General features: G+C 41.1%; 1 protein-coding gene across 1 annotated transcript in view; it reads right to left on the bottom strand.

The window, feature by feature from the left end:
- Nucleotides 1–204: 204 nt before the first annotated feature.
- LOC126195724 (RNA polymerase I-specific transcription initiation factor RRN3) overlaps nucleotides 205–22,420 on the bottom strand; it is a 56,850-nt gene continuing 34,634 nt past the window's right edge. The window contains exons 8-10 of the mRNA XM_049934356.1: nucleotides 13,377–13,555; nucleotides 7,292–7,553; nucleotides 205–2,596 (exon numbers count right to left, since the gene is read on the bottom strand). Of these exons, the coding sequence (XP_049790313.1) occupies nucleotides 2,389–2,596; nucleotides 7,292–7,553; nucleotides 13,377–13,555 (649 nt within the window). The 3' untranslated portion in view covers nucleotides 205–2,388. The remainder of the gene's footprint in view (nucleotides 2,597–7,291; nucleotides 7,554–13,376; nucleotides 13,556–22,420) is intronic.

Below are 22,420 nucleotides of genomic sequence, written 5' to 3'. Positions count from 1 at the left end.
GTAATGCAATTTTGTTTTGTTTCAGGTGTGTGTAAATTATTTTTCCTGTTGAAATTGAATAACTGGATACTGCTTACACCTTAATTTGAGACTACTTTCACCTTAATTTGAGACTATAAGAGTCTAAGGAAAATGGCTAGTTGGGAACAATGGGAATAAGGTTAAGATAAACGGTGACATGTCAAGTCCAATCAACAAAATAACTTAATCTCATGATCTTTCTATTTCTCTCTTCTTATGTTCATAACAAAATGTTTAAACTATTATCTAAAATGACATCACAGATTTTTATGTGGCAATTAATGGCAATGAAATTTAAGTTCTACTTGCCCAACGGCTGGAACACACTACAAGTGGCCACAATAATTTATCTTTTTATTTTGTTTATTGAAACATCAAAGAATGAATTAACTTCTGTCCTCAACAGCAATACACAATACCACTTTAGACAAGTCCGATCTTCAGTCTGTTGCCAAAAAACAGCCATCTCCATAAACACTTTAAAAAAATATTTCTTTTATTTATGCATAAACATCAACCACATAATTTGCTCTGATATTTCAATTCCATTGTTTTGTTTAATATTCCATTAAAAATACTTTTAAGAGCAAGTCAAACACATCTAACACGTTCAACTTTCAAAACAGAAGACATTCATTCAAATCACTTTGTGGTTATTACTGAATGTAAATTAATCAACATTCATCTTTTGAGAAACATTTTGAATGTTCATATCATAGAATTAAATTTCTCCACATATCATTTTGGTACAATGTCTGTTGGATACCACAATCTCCTCCCAGCCTTTTTTAAAAATTTAAATGGTTTACAACAACAATTTAGTGTTGAGAAGGGAACAACTTTTCAAAACTGAATGTTTTCTTAAAACTTTGGAAGAAAGTTTAGGGTATTGCACAGAATTATCAAAACAGACTCATCTGCAACTTCCCATAAAAATGCAGCATTATCAAACTTTTTCAGTCTGCTATTAGTGAGGTATGAAATCTCACAACACTGCTGAAAAATTATTGGTGGCTGACATTATCATAGCATTCTGGCATGGTAATGTGTGCGACGTCTTTAAATGCTATGCAATGCAATTGCAAATACCTTCAATTTCCTAAATGCGTATCCACTGGTTAGCATCTAATTCAGAATGTGCTAGCCAATTTTGTAACACATTTTATTGACAAGGAAGCAATGAATTTAAATTTCAGACAGATTAAAATTGTGCTGGACTAGGAACAATCCTTCTCTTTTGTTGTCAACACTTTTACGAACTAAGCTAACAAGGCATGAATTGCCATCTACCCTCAACTTCTTCTTTGCCAGTGCCTCTTTCCTATGTTTTCAATATCACAGAAACTCTCCTCTGCACTGAATCTGTGAGAATGGATTGCGAGTAACGTCTGGATACGCCAGTGTAAACGTGTCCACAAAAGTGGCTGTGCAGTTACCTGCACACTACATTCAATGTCAAATGGAAATGGTATTATGCAACTAGGAACTAATGATGATAATTTCAACATTCAGTCTTGTGTTGAACAATCAGGGAAATAGCTATCTGAATAAACCTTTTTGATTCATTTATACTATGGTAATGTAATAGTTGCATAGCACGAGAAACTTTGATCCAAATAACCACAAAGAGTTCTGATGTTAACGGAAAGTGATGTAGACATCACATCATCATTTACTTCACTGATTCTGGGCTGTTCTAGTTTTCTTTACACACAAAACTGTATATGTTACAAAACTATCATGACTTACTGTTACACATAAAAATGAAAGCCCATAAGCTTCATTAAAATGTAACAAACAGGGCATAGTATACTACCTCAAAAATCGTGATAGTATAGTATCAGGTTCTTTATGAAATTGCTTAACTTCAGAGAATTCTTAACTACATCACTAAAGGCTTCCATGTGGCGCCTCACTGCTGATTAAGCATGAATTTAAGTTCACTGCCAAATTACCACAGACTAAAAGTACTAATTTCACAACATAGTCTGAGCTCTGTTTGATAACCACAGTATGAATTACTTCTAACAGCTGAAAGCCAAATTGACGAGACATATGTTTTCATGAACATAATTCATGGACAAAAAAGCTGAAGGTGAAAGAAATGTAGTGAATGTTCTTGAGAACATTAAGTTTATAGGTATAAATAAATGATTCATACACACAATATAATACAGGCACAATGAGCCTAGTGCTAAGTCAATAGAAACTGAATGCAATGAAGTGTATATCAATAGCCTGATAAACAATTGCAGTATAAACAAATTCTGGAAGACATTCATGGAAAACACAACATTACACATTACACGAAATGAAAGCACCTCAGTAGGAAGAATCATTAACAGAATTCAAGGCTGTGCGGCAAGACTACATGTGCTTAAATCCTGGTGATGATCCATAAGAGAAAAGTTCTGGATAGGTAACTGGGCTTGGCACGAAACTACTGCCTGACAAGAAGTCGTCGTCTTCTTCAAATTCGTCAAGATGCTTGTCTTCATGGGACATATCGTAACTGTCTTCACTGCTTACAGAACCCTGGTACTCTCGATAAATTGGAGTTATGGCACATCCAGATCTGCAAACATAAGGAAATGAATAAAAAAAATATTGATTTGTAATTTAACTGGATAGATAAAAAATTCTACTCACTGGAAAGTCTCCCCTGACCTGTGGTTCTGGGTGACTTTTCCAAACTGTCCCCCTTTTCCTAAACCTCTCTAGTCCTTGTCCTTCACACCTCTTCCTTCCCCTTCAAGCCTTCTGCCAGAAGAAACAGCCACTGGCTCTAAAAGCTTGCGTAAGCATAACCTTTTATGTATGCATTCTCCAACCACTGCTTGGCGAGTAGATTTTTTTATCAATCCAATTACTTTATGTTGTCAAAAATTGATTATTTAGTTGTTAAAATATTGATTTAGCTGACTTCAACAGACAGACTTACAAATGGAATAAAATCACGTAATCATCATTCAAAAATAAATAAATAAATAAATAAAAAGCTCAAGAAACTGGAATAAACAGTCAGTCTTTTTTGAAAGCACACATTTTCAAGACAACACATACTAACACACAAAAGACACTTCCACATTTTTGATGCATGTTCCAGAGATCCCATTATAGAAAAACCTTCATGGATCTGGAATGGGATAATATATCGTAATATGTACACAGTATTAATGAGAAACCATTATTACACTGCTTGATACTACTTGTGTTTATGCCAGTTAAACTTACTCTAGTAAATCTGAAGGAAAGCTACTACCTAAAAAGTTGCTGCTGCCTAAATTATATTGAACTGCTGCTGTTTATTTTCAGCAAGCAGCTTAACACTTATGTGAACAAACTGGTATTTATTTAACCAAATACCTATGTTTGTGACAGCAAATATCTATTTACAATACACAACTAATTTTCATGCAGCTTTGCAATGAACATTGCTACTTGCAATGCTGCTAAGAGTAATATCCAATTGTTGAATCTTGGTAATCAGATAATGTGTACACTGAATGACTAATGAGGTATTTTCCATTAATTTTCTTTTGTGTAGGTAAGGATTCTCTATTTTTTGCTTTCTGTTATATGGGAGCTTGTTGAACACTTTTGCACAAGAGTGCATACCTCATCTCTGAACCTAGACAAGCAGCCAATGGGTACATGACATTATTTTTGTCTAGTATTCTGACTGTACAAATCACAGTTGTTCTGAAACAGATTTTCAATATCAGCAACAAAAATCATTAAAAATTGAATCTATTTGAAAGTGACTATAAAGATTCCATGACCCTTAAGGGCAGTACAAAATGTACAATTATCTACTGTATACAATATTCTTATGCTCACCATAACTGTTTCACTGCATTTTATCATTCCTTGTAAGGAATTTGACAGTGGCAAATCTGGTGCCCTCAACTAATATTATCTCACAGAAAATAACATTAAATACTCCAAGGCAAATGATTGTCCAGTTATGCATGCATAACGTTGTTATAACTATATGCTTTATACAATGTAAGTTATTTCCTTGTGGTTGCTTATAAACTTCAACACTACTAGCCTATTTTTGTGTTTTCTGATACACCATTACAGCACAGCATTAAAAGTGTTGTTCAACACAACATTCATTAATCTTAAGGTCCATGTACTCAAGTCCCAAAAGAACATTTCTGGAAAACACAACTATAAAGGTATTGAAACCAAAAAAGATCTGATGAAATCATTAATAAACTTAATTGTGACTTCTTATGATGTACCCAATTACAGATTTGAAGAATAGAGATGTAAACAATGGGTCATTGTTGTCACAATGCTTGATGTTATTCAACACTTAGTCTACTGTCCTGTGGATTACTATGAATGACTCCTTTTTGTCTCTTGCAAAATTTTAGATTAGATTAGTATTTCATTCCATAGATCCGTGCTGAGGAGATCCTTGTGGATGTGGAACATGTCAATTTTTTTTTAAAGCTGAAATAACAATACTAATAGTATGAGCATATACATCATTTGTTTCTATTAAAAAATTCGTCAATGGAGTAAGAGTTGGCCACTAGTAAGTCTTTCAGGCTCCTTTTAAACTGATCTTTATTTGTAACTAAATTTTTTATGTTTGCTGGAAATTATTGAAGATGAGTGCTCCTGAGTAGTGGACCCCTTTTTGAACTAAAATAAGTGCTTTTAAGTCCTTGTGCAGATCATTTTTGTTCCTGGTATTGTATGTATGAACTGAGCTGTTTGTTGCAAAAAGAGATATATTATTTAGGACAAATTTCATTAAGGAGTAAAAATACTGAGAGGCAGTAATTAGTATACCCAGTTCTTTGAAGAGGTTTCTACAGGACATCCATGAATTTACTCCACAAATAATACGTATTACCCACTTTTGGACTATGACAACTTTTGTTTGACTTGAAGAGTTACCCCAAAATATTATACCATATGACATTATGGAATGCAAGTAGGCAAAGTATGCAAGTTTTTTCATTTTTATGTCATCTATGTCTGCTAACACTCGAATTGCAAATACAGATTTGTTAAGGCGTTTCCGAAGTTCTGTGGTGTGTTCTTCCCAACTGAATTTATTATCAAGTTGTAATCCCAGGAATTTAAGACTGTCAACCTCTCCTATCTGCTCTTCTTCATACTTTATGCATATGCTGGGTGGAAACCTCTTACAGGTTCTGAATTATACACTCCTGGAAATTGAAATAAGAACACCGTAAATTCATTGTCCCAGGAAGGGGAAACTTTATTGACACATTCCTGGGGTCAGATACATCACATGATCACACTGACAGAACCACAGGCACATAGACACAGGCAACAGAGCATGCACAATGTCGGCACTAGTACAGTGTATATCCACCTTTCGCAGCAATGCAGGCTGCTATTCTCCCATGGAGACGATCGTAGAGATGCTGGATGTAGTCCTGTGGAACGGCTTGCCATGCCATTTCCACCTGGCGCCTCAGTTGGACCACCGTTCGTGCCGGACGTGCAGACCGCGTGAGACGACGCTTCATCCAGTCCCAAACATGCTCAATGGGGGACAGATCCGGAGATCTTGCTGGCCAGGGTAGTTGACTTACACCTTCTAGAGCACGATGGGTGGCACGGGATACATGCGGACGTGCATTGTCCTGTTGGAACAGCAAGTTCCCTTGCCGGTCTAGGAATGGTAGAACGATGGGTTCGATGACGGTTTGGATGTACCGTGCGCTATTCAGTGTCCCCTCGATGATCACCAGTGGTGTACGGCCAGTGTAGGAGATCGCTCCCCACACCATGATGCCGGGTGTTGGCCCTGTGTGCCTCGGTCGTATGCAGTCCTGATTGTGGCGCTCACCTGCACGGCGCCAAACACGCATACGACCATCATTGGCACCAAGGCAGAAGCGACTCTCATCGCTGAAGACGACACGTCTCCATTCGTCCCTCCATTCACGCCTGTCGCGACACCACTGGAGGCGGGCTGCACGATGTTGGGGCGTGAGCGGAAGACAGCCTAACGGTGTGCGCAACGATGTTGGGGCGTGAGCGGAAGACGGCCTAACGGTGTGCGGGACCGTAGCCCAGCTTCATGGCGACGGTTGCGAATGGTCCTCGCCGATACCCCAGGAGCAACAGTGTCCCTAATTTGCTGGGAAGTGGCGGTGCAGTCCCCTACGGCACTGCGTAGGATCCTACGGTCTTGGCGTGCATCTGTGCGTCGCTGCGGTCCGGTCCCAGGTCGACGGGCACGTGCACCTTCCGCCGACCACTGGCGACAACATCGATGTACTGTGGAGACCTCACGCCCCACGTGTTGAGCAATTCCGCGGTACGTCCACCCGGCCTCCCGCATGCCCACTATACGCCCTCGCTCAAAGTCCGTCAACTGCACATACGGTTCACGTCCACGCTGTCGCGGCATGCTACCAGTGTTAAAGACTGCGATGGAGCTCCGTATGCCATGGCAAACTGGCTGACACTGACGGCGGCGGTGCACAAATGCTGCGCAGCTAGCGCCATTCGACGGCCAACACCGCAGTTCCTGGTGTGTCCGCTGTGCCGTGCGTGTGATCATTGCTTGTACAGCCCTCTTGCAGTGTCCGGAGCAAGTATGGTGGGTCTGACAGACCGGTGTCAATGTGTTCTTTTTTCCACATCCAGGAGTGTATATAGTGCGCCTTTTCGAAGTTTAATGTCAAAGAGTTCGCTTTAAACCATTTATTAATATCCATGAAAATATCATTAGCAGATCTTTCTAGAACTACACTCAACATACTATTTATTGCAATACTTGTGTCATCTGCAAAAAAAACAAACTCTGCTTCTGGCAGTGTAACTGATGAGAGATTATTAATGTACACAAGAAAAAGCAATGGCCATAAGATGGATCCTTGTGGCACACCACATCTAATTTCTTCCCATTCTGATGATGACTGATGATTTAATTCACTAGTCCCTTGCACTGACACCCTTTGTTTGCTGTTAGCGAGGTATGACCTGAACCATTTTGCAGCACTGTCTGTGACACCATAGAATTCTAATTTATTTAAAAGGATGTTGTGGTTCACACAATCAAATGCCTTTGACAAATCACAGAAAATACCTGCTGCTTGTAATTTGTTATTTAATTAATTAAGTAGGTATAAATAGCCTTCTCGATATCAGAACCCTTCAGAAATCCAAACTGTGTTCTTGATAATATGTTATTTGTGAATCTCAAATCTCTAACAATTTAACAGATGCGCTAGGTGAAAGAAATGTAAATGTGGAACATTATAGTTACCTGTAAAGTATGTAAGGATCAAATGGGAAGAACGTGTTCAGAAGAACTAACTCTGACTTGTCTTTCACAATATGTCCATCTTGTTGTGCAACTGGCATGGTATTCCTCGTGTTATGTTCTATTATGGTGTAGCAGTAGGCAAGCTGATAAGCTCTGGTAACAGCTGCGAAGTTCTGCACTACAGCTGGAAGACACACCTTCAATGGATTTAGTCGACATGTTACTATCTTCGTTAAGTTCAGACTCTGCAGGAACACCAAATCTGAAAGAAAGCAAATTTTACAATAAGCTAATAAACATGACAAGAAAAACAATATTTTTCCCGTTTCCACTGTGAAGGAAAGGGCATTCACAACTTTTCTGTCACTTTTTCTGGTAGCACAGTGAAATATTGCTATAATTTTCATTAAAAGCAACTAACAAGCAACTTCGACTATGATGTAAGTTATATAGCAGAAAGTGGAGAATAGAAAATAATGTTACTTAAACAACAGATAAATTTTATTTGTCCCACTTCGTGTGCATAGAAAGGCTCATTCACAAATTAGGTATGAAGGTGACTTGAACACACAAGGACAAGCAACGAGACAACATCTGTAAAACACTCAAATTATGCTTGGCACACCACAATTTTATTAACACTCTTTTGAAATGAGTTGCATGATGTGTCACTATGATGGTGTTGGACACCACTGTCACTACATATTAAGCGTAGATAGTCTGCTTTATTTGAATGTATTGTTTAACTGAAGAATTAACCTCATCCTAAATAGAACAAACTAATCTATTCCCAGAACCTCTATATCTAGCAGCAAACTATTCTGAAATGCACAAGTTACTACTTATCTCCATACATATATCTGTAGTGTTCCCTTAATTGTGACGTCACTGATCTACACACACACACACACACACACACACACACACCCCTCTTGCTTTATCTTTAAATGATATATGGATAACTTTTAGCTCATGTTTTTCTGTTTCCTCCGGAATTTTCTTTATCTGTTTTATATTTTAGAAAAAAAGGTTATTTTAAAAATATGCAGCACATACTAAATAATCCAAATGTACTGAATAATTTCAACAGTTACATAATGACATTGTAAACACTAAACCTTTTCACTTTCAGACACTTCACTTCAAGGGTATAGAAATTGTTAAGAATTTCTTAATCGTGCATTGTGTGTTCACTCATTTCCAGTCCAATATCCAAACACTACCTAGTAACAGTTAGGTGGAGACCCTTTTAAAAAATCATAGTTGTATTTTGAGTATAGTATGAAGCACTATTTTTAAGTTGGTATTTCTTTAGCATTAAAGGGCACAATGTTATAGTGGTAAAAACTAATGCAGGTACAATACAAAACTGCCATACAAAAACAACAAAAGAGAGAAAGAAAAGACTATTAATGAAGGCTTGATGCAAGAGCAAAGCACTTGTACGAGAGCTGTGCCTGAAGCTTGAAATGTCAAACTGCTCTTGTTTATGTAAGTTCCATGCTGAAAGGATCTTTGACGCAGTTGTGTTGTTGAACTTTTTCTGGGAAGTGCTTTAGAAAGTAATCACTGAGGTCAGTTAAATGATATAGAAACACATACTCTAGTTCTTCATGGAACTGAGAGTCACTGCCTTCTAAACCCATGTGGAAAGCAAGGACAACATTTGTATTTATCATCCAGTCTTTCTTCCACAATAATAGTTTCCTTCTGAAAACTGAAATTTCATCTAACAGTTGCAGAATATTGGTCTCATTACCTTGAAGAGATACACTCAATGAACAGAGTTTTTCAAGGATATGCTAGCATCAAAACAAAGTCACTGTCCATGAATTTCTCGAGCATGAATGTTTCTTTTGAACAAGGTAAGAGTAAACTACATCACTGAGTTCACGCACACTTCAAGACATTCCCACATGAAAGACAGTGAGGATTAGTGCAATAAAATAGGAGCCCCAAATCAATGCACCTTTGTTGAAAAATATCTCAACTTAAGTGGCCTATTTTAATGAAGTTTACCATTTAGATCACTGAAGCACATCATGAAGGGCAGGGCTCAAGCTTTCTGATGCTAGTGCATACAGCAAATAAAACATTATATCCAAACAGTATGAGGAGCCTCTTTACAGATCAGAGCTTGCAATCCAGCAGAAAAACCAGCCATACTATGGCCTCTGTCTGTACACACACCTACACAGTTTTCCCAATTAACGTTTTCTTCTACAAAACGGAATAGAATTTCTAATAGGTCTGCTGCTTTTGTTCCAAATGTTATGTTTCTACAGAAAAGATCATGAAATTTCTTGCATTGTAAAAATATGCATGTAACAAACTAGATATGCATTAATGTGGTAGCCAGTAGCTTCATCAAACTGAATGACACGGTCACCTTTGAGTTTTTCAACCAACCGATCACTAATATTGTCAGTCATATTGAGTACTCAACAATTAATAGTGTTATCTGACAAAGACACAATACCCAGTTACTTGGGACCTGACTCACCTATCAAAAGATACCATGTTCGAGCATCTTTTGTGTGGTTTCTCGATCTTTGCAGAATGGTAGGCAATTTTGTAAAATGAAAGATCTTGCTTAGCAGAAGCTTTTTTATCCCCGCTCATGGTTGCTTGTAACTTGTGGGAAAAGTATTATCATGGTTTGTGAACCAAACTACTGTAATTTGCACCCAAATGTTGTTTCATTTTACAAGGAAACATTCTTTCAGTAAGTAGAACTTAAACAAATGACACTGTGATCATTTATTACCAGTAGTAGTACACATAGAACCAAAATTGAAGTAACTGTCACAATATTTCCTATGTTTTTCAGTTATTCATGTTTTTTGAACTACATGACTCATCTGAAGTGTTCTGGTGTAAGATCAGGCGTCGGCATGCTGGTCGGGAACATCAGAACATAGAGGGCTGTGGAGATGTCAGCCAATTGAACGCAGACGAATCCCTCTCTAGGATGACAACCCGACTAAAGCGCCCTCAACAAGAAGAGGACATAAGTGCCACGCTGCCTAGCCGCGGCCCAGTTGAAGACGAGCCAGTTCGCCGATTTCAACAATGGCATCAAGAATAGGCACCTGTATAGCAGTGACTTAGGAACTACATTACTTCTCTTGTATTAGGAATTGTATATACTGAAGACACTGCTTTTGTTGTCGCCCTTTGCTTGCGACACTTCATTGTAAATTTATCAAAGTTAAGTATTGTCACTTATTTTCTGTAAATAAAACACATTAATATGATTTGCCTGAATTGATGTCTAGCGATACAAAAAAATCAAGATTCCTAAGCACCCCATATTTGAGGAGTAGGCAGGATACAACATGAAATGTAATGTTTTGTACTTACATTTGAAAATTTGTGCATGCCAACAGAGAAACACAAATCACAAAAGCAAATAACAACAAAAAATGATCTGCATTTGACAAAACTAACCTTGAAATTGATTGTTGCTGTATAAAAGCAAATTCAAACATTCCAAATGGTGTGCAAAGTGTGACGTTTGAAATCCTGTGGAGCAACTGGTATATGCTGGAATATGTGGCTGAGGTTGATTGTTGAAGATATCGTATTATGAGGGTGGTTCGAAAAGTTCTCGGAATCACCACGAGAGGTCAGCAATAGCACAACAAGTTATTCATGTGATATTCATTGGACTGTTGCCTGTAAACATGTGCCACGTCACTGCCCTTGGAAGAGAGCTGTGGCAGACGTGGCTCTGTTGTTCCCAAGCAGAGATTTGTGAAGATGGAAAAAAATTGAGATTTGAGCAGTGGTTAAGTACTTCATAAAGAAAGGTATGAAAACAAAGGACATTCATGCAGATTTCCAGAGTACAGTCAGGGACTCAGCTCCTTCATATTCAACTGTTGCCAAGAGGACAAATGAATTTAAATTTGGTCGGGAGAGCTTAGCTGACGATCCGCGCAGTGATCGGCAAAGATGTGTCACTACTCCAGAAATCATTGCAAAAGTGCACAAAATGTGTCATAGAGGATAGTCGATTGAAAGTGCGTGTAATTGTTCAGACTTGCCAGATGTCCTCTAAGGGTATATTCCATTTTAACTGAAGAATTACAAATGAAAAAAATATCTGCAAGATGGGTGCCGTGAGTCTTCAGGCTGGATGAAAAAACACACGAGAGTGGACATATTGGAAAATGTTTGGCCCGTTTTAGCAGAAACGAACAAGATTTTTTGTGCCAGTTTGTGACCACAGATGAAACTTAGGTGCACTACTATACCCAAGAGACAAAACAACAGTCAAAGCAGTGGAAACATGCTGATTCTCTGCCACCAAAGAAAGCAAAGACAATTCCTTTGACACGTAAGGTCATGGCATACTTGTTCTGGGATGTGAAGGAGATTCTGTTTGTAGATTATCTCCCCACTGGACAAACAATTACTGGAGAATACTATTCTAACCTTCTGGACAAATTGCAACACAAGATACATAAAAAAGGGCCAGGTTTAGCAAGGTAGAAAAACGTCTTCCATCAAGACAATGTGCACCCACACACGTGCCATCACCATGGCAAAATTACACGAACTAAGGTACGAATTGTTACCACACCTGCCTTAGTCACCTGATATGGCTCCATCAGACTTCCATCTCTTTCCAAAACTACAAATTTTTCTTGGAGAACAAAGATTCACTTCAAACAAAGAATTGATAGCCGGAGTTGACAACTATTTTGCAGGCCTGGAGGGAACTCATTTTCGAGATGGGATCAAGTGCTGGAACATCGTTGGACAAAGTGCATTAATCTACAAGGGGACTATATTGAAAAATAAAAAAAAAATTCGGTGATGTAAGTACTTTTTTTCTATTCCATTTGGTTAACTTTTCAAACCACTCTGATATCATGAATTGTGATGGCATGTCTTCAATATACGGGATATGAAATCAGCCTTGTCCAAGTATTGCATTATCTGTAAATGTCAACTGCTGTTTGAGGTGTCAACAAAATTCCTTTCTCCGGCTTTCCACGTGCCACTCTGTATGGTCTCGAATGAATGGAAGGCCCAGACTTTTCCTATCCTGTCAGAGGCAGAGCCCCTGTGGAAGCAGTCTTATCTTATACTAGTTCATCTGTAATTTCTGCACAGCATGCTGGCTGGTCATGGCCAATCAGCTGTCCTCCCTTAATGAATGGCCATTGCCAAACTTGACAATCAGCAGAATTCACCAGCATGGGGCAGAACATGCTTCTGAAGACAACATATTATATTTCAATTGTTGCTTCACAACCCATGCCATCTGGATCCTTCTCCATATCATCATCTTCTCTGAATTATGTAGATCAGAGATGCCCTTGCAACACATCTCTCAATCTCATAATCTTCCTGGGGATCAATCTCTGCTAGCCCTGTCCTTAACCTCACCCATCCTGCACCCATATCCTTTTCTCACATACTCCCTGTGATGAATCATTTTCTAAATGGTCCCACACACTCCCCCTCCCAGTTTACTGCTCCACATTCCTGTGTACTGTAAACTCCCCAGCCTGAAGCCAGAAGAAGTTCATAGAGCCCTATTATTATCCCATGCACAAATGCCTCTTCCTCCATCCAGTTATCAGCCACTTTTCTACAAGTGCCTCCCAATTCCTGCCTCATCCCACCCTTCAACTACAGCACATGACATCCCCTCACCCAGTCAATCTGCAGTACTGGCACAACATATTCAGCCAGGGCAACTACGGCAATGTAGCTGTAATTATGAAGCTGTATGTATGTGTGTGTGTGTGTGTGTGTGTGTGTGTGTGTGTGTCAGATTCATCCCAAAAACTAGAAAAGTTCATATTCTTATTTTAGTGTCTATCAACATTTCAGCAGCTCATTTGGTAAGATGATTAATCTCTGTTATTATCAGAGATGATACAAAGAAAACAAATAAAATTCATTCAGAACACTAAATATTGATAGTATCTTACAAAATTCAACTGTTTGGGTAGCAAGCACAGATACTTCACTGAAAGTACTCAAACGCATAATAAAATATGTTAATATAATAGAAGGAAACATTCCACGTGGGAAAAATACACCTGAAATATGTTTATATACATACTTGATTTTGTGTTTACTAGGTCCTTATGCCTGAAGGCAATGATGTAGAAAAATGCTTGGCAAATTGCATAAAATACAGTGTGCACACGCACATCAGAATTCACACTTTCCAGGCCATCTTGACTGGATATATAATTATGTATCCATACAGCCATATCAGAGATTCTATTCTTCAGAACCCTGCAAGAAAAGCAATGAAAACACATTAAAAAAACAGTAAAAATGGATGGTAAATCTTATGAAGAACATAACAAAACGGTTTCAAAAATATGTTTTGAGTCATCAGTCTTCTGACTGATTTGCTGCAACCCACCATGAGTTCTTTTCTTGTGTGAATCTCTTTATCTTAGTAGCACTGTAACTCTTTTTCCTCTATTTGTTGACTGCATTCCAATCTCTGTCTTCCCCTACAGTTTTTACCACCTACATGTCCTTCTAATACCATTAAAGTTATCCCTTACATGTTCACACATGTCCTATCATTCTGCCCCTTCTTTTTGTCTGTGTTTGCTCTATATTATTTTCTTTGCCAATTCTGCAAAAAAAAAAACTTCCTCACATTCCTCATTTTACCAGTCCACTTTATTTTTAACATCCTTCCATCCCACACCTCACACACTTTGATTCTCTTATTTTTTCCAGTTTTTCCATTGTCCATGATTCACGGCCATACAATGCTGTTCTCCAAACATACTTTCTCAAAAATTTCTTCCTCAGATTAAGTCAAAAGTTTGATATTAACAGACTATTCTTTAACCAATTCCCTCTTTGGCTGTGTCAATCTGCATTTTATGTTGTACTTGCTTCATATGCCATGTACTATTTTGCTTGCTAGGTAGCAGAATTCTTCAGCTGATTTGCTTCCTGGTCACTATTTTTGATGTTATGTTGACATCACTAGTCTTATTCTGCTATTCCTCATTACTTTCATCTTTCTTCGATTTACTCTCAATCCACATTTGGTACTCAATAGGTTGTTCATTCTATTCAACACTACCAGTACCTAGTCTTCACTTTCTCTGAGGATATCAATGCCATCAGCCAATCTGACCAGTTCCCTTTCACCCTAAATTTTTATCCCACTCAGATCTTTCTTTTATTGCTTCTTCAGCGTACAGATTGAACAGCAGGGGCAAAATACTACATCCCTGTTTACTTTCATCTTTCTTCGATTTACTCTCAATCCACATTTGGTACTCAATAGGTTGTTCATTCTATTCAACACTACCAGTACCTAGTCTTCACTTTCTCTGAGGATATCAATGCCATCAGCCAATCTGACCAGTTCCCTTTCACCCTAAATTTTTATCCCACTCAGATCTTTCTTTTATTGCTTCTTCAGCGTACAGATTGAACAGCAGGGGCAAAATACTACATCCCTGTTTACGGTCTTTTTAATCTGAGCACTTTGTTCTCTATCTTCCATACTAATTATTATTCCCTCTTGGTTCTTGAACATATTGTACATCATCAGTCTTTTCCTATAGTTTATTTCCAGTTTACTCAGAGTTTCAAACATGTTGCTCCATTTCACACTGTCAAACACTTTTTCCAGGTCAACAAATCCTATTAACTTGTCTTGAGTTTTCTTATGTCTTGTTTCCATGATCAATCTCAATGTCCAAGCTGCTTCTCTGGCTTTCCAAAACTACACTCCTGGAAATTGAAATAAGAACACCGTGAATTCATTGTCCCAGGAAGGGGAAACTTTATTGACACATTCCTGGGGTCAGATACATCACATGATCACACTGACAGAACCACAGGCACATAGACACAGGCAACAGAGCATGCACAATGTCGGCACTAGTACAGTGTATATCCACCTTTCGCAGCAATGCAGGCTGCTATTCTCCCATGGAGACGATCGTAGAGATGCTGGATGTAGTCCTGTGGAACGGCTTGCCATGCCATTTCCACCTGGCGCCTCAGTTGGACCACCGTTCGTGCCGGACGTGCAGACCGCGTGAGACGACGCTTCATCCAGTCCCAAACATGCTCAATGGGGGACAGATCCGGAGATCTTGCTGGCCAGGGTAGTTGACTTACACCTTCTAGAGCACGATGGGTGGCACGGGATACATGCGGACGTGCATTGTCCTGTTGGAACAGCAAGTTCCCTTGCCGGTCTAGGAATGGTAGAACGATGGGTTCGATGACGGTTTGGATGTACCGTGCGCTATTCAGTGTCCCCTCGATGATCACCAGTGGTGTACGGCCAGTGTAGGAGATCGCTCCCCACACCATGATGCCGGGTGTTGGCCCTGTGTGCCTCGGTCGTATGCAGTCCTGATTGTGGCGCTCACCTGCACGGCGCCAAACACGCATACGACCATCATTGGCACCAAGGCAGAAGCGACTCTCATCGCTGAAGACGACACGTCTCCATTCGTCCCTCCATTCACGCCTGTCGCGACACCACTGGAGGCGGGCTGCACGATGTTGGGGCGTGAGCGGAAGACGGCCTAACGGTGTGCGGGACCGTAGCCCAGCTTCATGGAGACGGTTGCGAATGGTCCTCGCCGATACCCCAGGAGCAACAGTGTCCCTAATTTGCCGGGAAGTGGCGGTGTGGTCCCCTACGGCACTGCGTAGGATCCTACGGTCTTGGCGTGCATCCGTGCTTCGCTGCGGTCCAGTCCCAGGTCGACGGGCACGTGCACCTTCCGCCGACCACTGGCGACAACGTCGATGTACTGTGGAGACCTCACGCCCCACGTGTTGAGCAATTCCGCGGTACGTCCACCTGGCCTCCGGCATGCCCACTATACGCCCTCGCTCAAAGTCCGTCAACTGCACATACGGTTCACGTCCACGCTGTCGCGGCATGCTACCAGTGTTAAAGACTGCGATGGAGCTCCGTATGCCACGGCAAACTGGCTGACACTGACGGCGGCGGTGCACAAATGCTGCGCAGCTAGCGCCATTCGACGGCCAACACCGCGGTTCCTGGTGTGTCCGCTGTGCCGTGCGTGTGATCATTGCTTGTACAGCCCTCTCGCAGTGTCCGGAGCAAGTATGGTGGGTCTGACACACCGATGTCAATGTGTTCTTTTTTCCATTTCCAGGAGTGTATACTGATAGTCGGCAAACAGATCCTCAATTTTCTTTTCCATTCTTCTATATCAGGGTGTATACGCGGACAAGGAAAAAAAATCCCGGATTTCCCGGTTAAAAATACACTTTCTCCTGGGTGACAGTATATTTTCCTTTATCAATCCTTTGAATGGTTATGGTTTTATACACAGGCGTACAATTTCCCGGCACTTTAGCAAACGAAACTTCGATGCACTTTTGTAAGCGGTTCGTAGCTCATGTCATGTGATCTCGCCAGCCGATAACAGCGGATATTCAGAGCATAGGACACGTGATGTAGTCAGCCAACAGTAACATCACTGTTAAGTAACACGAACACACAAACAGGAAAGTTAATAGCTTAAATTAATATACATAGTGTTGCTACAAGAAAAGCAAAGCTTTCACATATAATATTGTTCTCAAGCTGCAAGAGAAGCTATGCTTTTGCATATGCTGTTGATCTTTTTTGCGCGTGTTACACTTTAAGATATATCACACAAATGTGCCAGTAAAATTTTTAATAATGACATAAATGTCTGATCTTTAGGGTTCGAAATTTGTCTAAATGGCTCGTTGTCAAAGAGTTGATTTTTAAATGAGAGTCAAACACTCTGTGATTTAATAAATTCATGGTACATTCTTGCACTTAGTTCAACTTACATAAAAGGATATTTACTTTGAAAGTAACACTTTTCAAACCACTATTCGCAATATTTTCCCGCTACCTGTTAGAAATAGGTTCATTTCCACAGTTGCCAGAGAGCGCAGGTAACAGGCGGCATTGCGCTTGGTTAACTATCACAACGTACGAAGCCCGTATGTACGTACGTATAAAACATTGAAAGATCACACATTATGTCATAAAAGAAACATGACATCAGAGGATACTGCAAGAGTATCAGAATTTTGAACCATATTAAAATGTGCACATTTAAAGTGCATACTTAAAGGGCACATTCGTATGTCCAGATTCTCACTGAAGTAGACCTCGAGCTGATATTAAGCTTTTCAGTGTGGCTTTGGAGATGTAAATTTTCTTGGAGCACCAATACTGTATTATATCATGTTCGGTTCTTTATTATGGCATAATGCCATACATGCTAGAAAATCAAAACGTGCACTTGAAATGCAGCGAACAGTTGAAACTAGCCATTACTGTGGAATTAAACATTTCGTTTCAAATACATTGACTGCCTCTGCGGAAAAGGTTAATAAAAGTCAAATTTCTTTGGGAAACAGACAAAAATAACTTCATTGTTCTGCAAGGCGATTAATGCTCGACTCTCAGAAAGGTGGAAATAATATAAAATCTGAAACTAATGACATATTTTAGCCTTCCGTAATTATGTGAATGTGTTTTAATTCACTTGATAGCTCCTGGCCACAGATATCCATTTTGTTTTCACTTGACGTGAGAGTAAACGAAGGGGAAACAGCAAAATCACTAAATGTAAACACGGGTCATGTGGAGACTACCCACTACAACTCAGACTGCTCTGCGCATCAGCCCCGGATCTACGTTTGCGAACCGGGTCAAAACTAAAAAAATCGGATTTTCAAAATATGTTCATCTTGTAGCGCACATCATTCTGAAAAGTCCGAAACATAAAACACATGTATTCGAGGAAATGTGAGACATATTATTTGGTCTTAAGTGTGCCAAAGTGCAGTGACACGCCTCTTCATGAAGCATTTTTCTACTGCACGTCCAAACTATATTCAGGAGAATGGAAACTGAAATGTCCTGTGGTGCCTCTCCTTCTCCCAGTTGGCCGGTTTGACAGCCTGGCCCTCTTTAAAAAAATCTCGCAATTAATAGCGGATGGGATTATTTGTTATAGATTGGACAATAACTCTTCAGAAAATTGAACTCTTTATTTCCTATTAGTTAATATCTTGCTGTTTTGTGTGGCATAAAATTAAATAGAGGATATATGAAACCAATACTGACAAGAGATAAGCAAGAAATAACACATTTCTTCAAACCTTAGCTCCTAGTATTTTTTCTCTCTAATCTTGCTACAGCTTTACATGGCATGCTTTCCTTTCTCCGAACGAATCTATTACCTCATCAAAGTTCATCAAACGTTTTGCTACATGAAAAATCGAAATGTCATTATCTAATACTGAAAAAGCTGTTAATACAAATAATACCCAAGTCTGATGTTTCTCGATCTGATTTCGTCTATTTTGTCACTGTCTAATAGATAAAACAAAATAGGCCTTGTAACTCTTCAGGCTTTCCCGGCGATCTAATGACATCTTGGGTTGTCGGGTGTTCTGCCGGATATCAGCGTCGTACTTGCACGATATTTCGGTCACGTAGCTCGTAACCTTCATCAGGTGCGACCTGAGACTGCTCCTCGAGTGGACCTGGTCCAGTATTTATGCCTATGGCCTTCCCCCTCCACCAACGGCTGCAGGCGCTTCCTCTGTGGTCCGCGCCCATTCCCTGCGACCTGCTGGAGCGTGGCTGCTCCGTTTTCCGTCCGCTGCGGTTCTAGGTGTTCCCTCTGCGGTCCGCGCCCACCAACCCCGCTCCTGGGGGTTTCATCTATGGTCTGGGGTACCAAGCGTTCCCCCTGCGGTCCGCGCCCGCTCACCACGACCTGTTGGAGTGTTGCCGCTCCGTTTTTTGTCCACTGCGGCTCTGGATGTTCCCTCTGCGGTCTGCGCCCACCAGTCCCACTTCTGGCTGTTCCATCTTCGGTCTGGTGCTCCTGGCAGTCCGTCAGGGGCTCGTTTTCCATCTCCATGTCTCTGGTTCTTCTGTTTGTGCAGTGTTGCAGCTGGCCCCGTTGCTCCTTTAACAATTCCAGAGCCGGAACCCAGGCTCTGCTTAGCTGGTACCCTGTGTCACGGTTCATAAGATCGTCAGCCATTTTAATTTCTATCGATTCTCTTGTAACACTGTCCCAAAATCTGGGTGTTTGTGCTAGAATCCTGGTATCCTCATACTTCATGGCATGATCTAGTTCTAGACAGTGTTCAGCAATGGCTGACTTAGTCACCCGTCTTAATCTAGTGTGCCTCTGATGTTCTTTGCACCTGATCTCCACAGTTCTTGTCGTCTGGCCAATGTAGGACCTGCCACATTGACAAGGTATATTGTAAATCCCTGGTTTTCGTAACCCCAGGTCGTCTTTGACACTCCCCAGCAGTCCCCCAATCTTGTTGGATGGACAGAAAACACACTTGATATTGTGTTTACGGAGGATCCTACTGATTCTGGCAGAAATAGAGCCAGCATAGGGCAGATATGCCACCTTCTTTGTTTCATCTTGGTCTTCTTCAGGAACCTGTGGTATGGTAGCTGGTTGGAGTGCCCTCTCAATTTGTCTGTCCGTGTATCCATTCTTGGAGAAAACTGCTTTGAGACGTTCTATCTCTATAGGTAGATTCTCTTGGTCTGACAGGGCATGTGCTCTGTGGACCAAAGTCTTCAGAACCCCATTCTTCTGTGCAGGGTGGTGACAGCTGCTGGCTGGCAGATATAAATCAGTGTGTGTTGGTTTTCGGTACACACTGTGGCCAATTGATCCATCTGCTTTCCTCTGGACTAGTACATCCAGAAATGGCAGCTGGCCCTTCTTCTCCAGTTCCATGGTGAACGTGATATTAGGGTGGCATGAGTTAAGATGTTCAAGAAACTCATTGAGCCTGTCCATCCCATGTGACCAGATCACGAAGGTGTCATCCACATAGGTATGTGGATGACACCTTCGTGATCCGGCCACATGGGATGGGCAGGCTCAATGAGTTTCTTGAACATCTTAACTCATACCACCCTTATATCAAGTTCACCATGGAACTGGAGAAGAATGGCCAGCTGCCATTTCTGGATGTACTAGTCCAGAGGAAAGCAGATGGATCAATTGGCCACAGTGTGTACCGAAAACCAACACACACTGATTTATATCTGCCAGCCAGCAGCTGTCACCACCCTGCACAGAAGAATGGGGTTCTGAAGACTTTGGTCCACAGAGCACATGCCCTGTCAGACCAAGAGAATCTACCTATAGAGATAGAACGTCTCAAAACAGTTTTCTCCAAGAATGGATACACGGACAGACAAATTGAGAGGGCACTCCAACCAGCCACCATACCACAGGTTCCTGAAGTAGACCAAATGAAACAAAGAAGGTGGAATATCTGCCCTATGCTGGCTCTATTTCTGCCAGAATCAGTAGGATCCTCCGTAAACACAATATCAAGTGTGTTTTCTGTCCATCCAACAAGATTGGGGGACTGCTGGGGAGTGTCAAAGACGACCTGGGGTTACGAAAACCAGGGATTTACAATATACCTTGTCAATGTGGCAGGTCCTACATTGGCCAGACGACAAGAACTGTGGAGATCAGGTGCAAAGAACATCAGAGGCACACTAGATTAAGACGGGTGACTAAGTCAGCCATTGCTGAACACTGTCTAGAACTAGATCATGCCATGAAGTATGAGGATACCAGGATTCTAGCACAAACACCCAGATTTTGGGACAGTGTTATAAGAGAATCGATAGAAATTAAAATGGCTGACGATCTTATGAACCGTGACACAGGGTACCAGCTAAGCGGAGCCTGGGATCCGGCTCTGGAATTGTTAAAGGAGCAACGGGGCCAGCTGCAACACTGCACAAACAGAAGAACCAGAGACATGGAGATGGAAAACGAGCCCCTGACGGACTGCCAGGAGCACCAGACCGAAGATGGAACAGCCAGAAGTGGGACTGGTGGGCGCAGACCGCAGAGGGAACATCCAGAGCCGCAGTGGACGAAAAACGGAGCGGCAACACTCCAACAGGTCGTGGTGAGTGGGCGCGGACCGCAGGGGGAACGCTTGGTACCCCAGACCGTAGATGAAACCCCCAGGAGCGGGGTTGGTGGGCGCGGACCGCAGAGGGAACACCTAGAACCGCAACGGACGGAAAACGGAGCAGCAACGCTCCAGCAGGTCGCAGGGAATGGGCGCGGACCACAGAGAAAGCGCCTGCAGCCGTTGGTGGAGGGGGAAGGCCATAGGCATAAATACTGGACCAGGTCCACTCGAGGAGCAGTCTCAGGTCGCACCTGATGAAGGTTACGAGCTACGTGACCGAAATATCGTGCAAGTACGACGCTGATATCCGGCAGAACACCCGACAACCCAAGATGTAAAATAGGCCTTTCTAATATGGTAGCAATTTTGTAACACACCAAATAAACGAGAGTGTTTTGCCACAAATGGCCATTTTTATAACACGACAGAATATAATCCACGAAGTACCAATAACAAATGCCTATTAGGCCTACTACAAGCAAAAAGCTTTATGTTAGGAAGTAGTTTCACATTTCATTCATACGCACCAGCTTCTCAAGCATGAGATCGAAAAGAAGTATTACGAAATTTTTATATAAATTTGGAATCATCTTATTCTTCCATAATTTGTGTGATGTCCCCGTTTCTTCTCCTTCCTCGTTCTTACAATCTTGTCATCACCAATTCTGTAGCTATTGCTGCCATTGTCAAAATTTGTTCACCAATTAACTTCATTTACCCTGCCAGAATCACAGATTTAGTTATCCCGCGATTCTTTTCTGGTTAGGCATTATTACACGTTCGATCAACACGTTTTCCACGTTACTCCCAGAATAGAACTTAACGCGGCTGCTAGCCGGGGACTGTACTACTGGTCCTTACAAGTGTAGCGATCTGGCCAAAAACTTTGTCAAACTTTCATTTTCTTGGGTACACCGTGAAGATAATACGTAATCTTTCTCACCTGTTATTCCTGTCAGTTGTTTATTTCCATTCTGGTAGTCTGAATCTATGGATGTCGCTAGTAATAACAATGCTGATCATTCGCAAACCCAATCAACCACATAATCAGACAGCAATTGGCATTCATCCGTTCGGCTTTACTCCCTCAGCTCGTATAGCCCGGTCCCCTTTTGTCTGCGGAAAGTTTATTTCTAGATGCGACGAGGATTC

The sequence above is a fragment of the Schistocerca nitens genome, chromosome 1 (assembly GCF_023898315.1).
Source record: "Schistocerca nitens isolate TAMUIC-IGC-003100 chromosome 1, iqSchNite1.1, whole genome shotgun sequence".
In the NCBI taxonomy this organism is placed as follows: domain Eukaryota; kingdom Metazoa; phylum Arthropoda; class Insecta; order Orthoptera; family Acrididae; genus Schistocerca; species Schistocerca nitens.
This window is presented reverse-complemented; position numbering and strand designations above follow the sequence as displayed.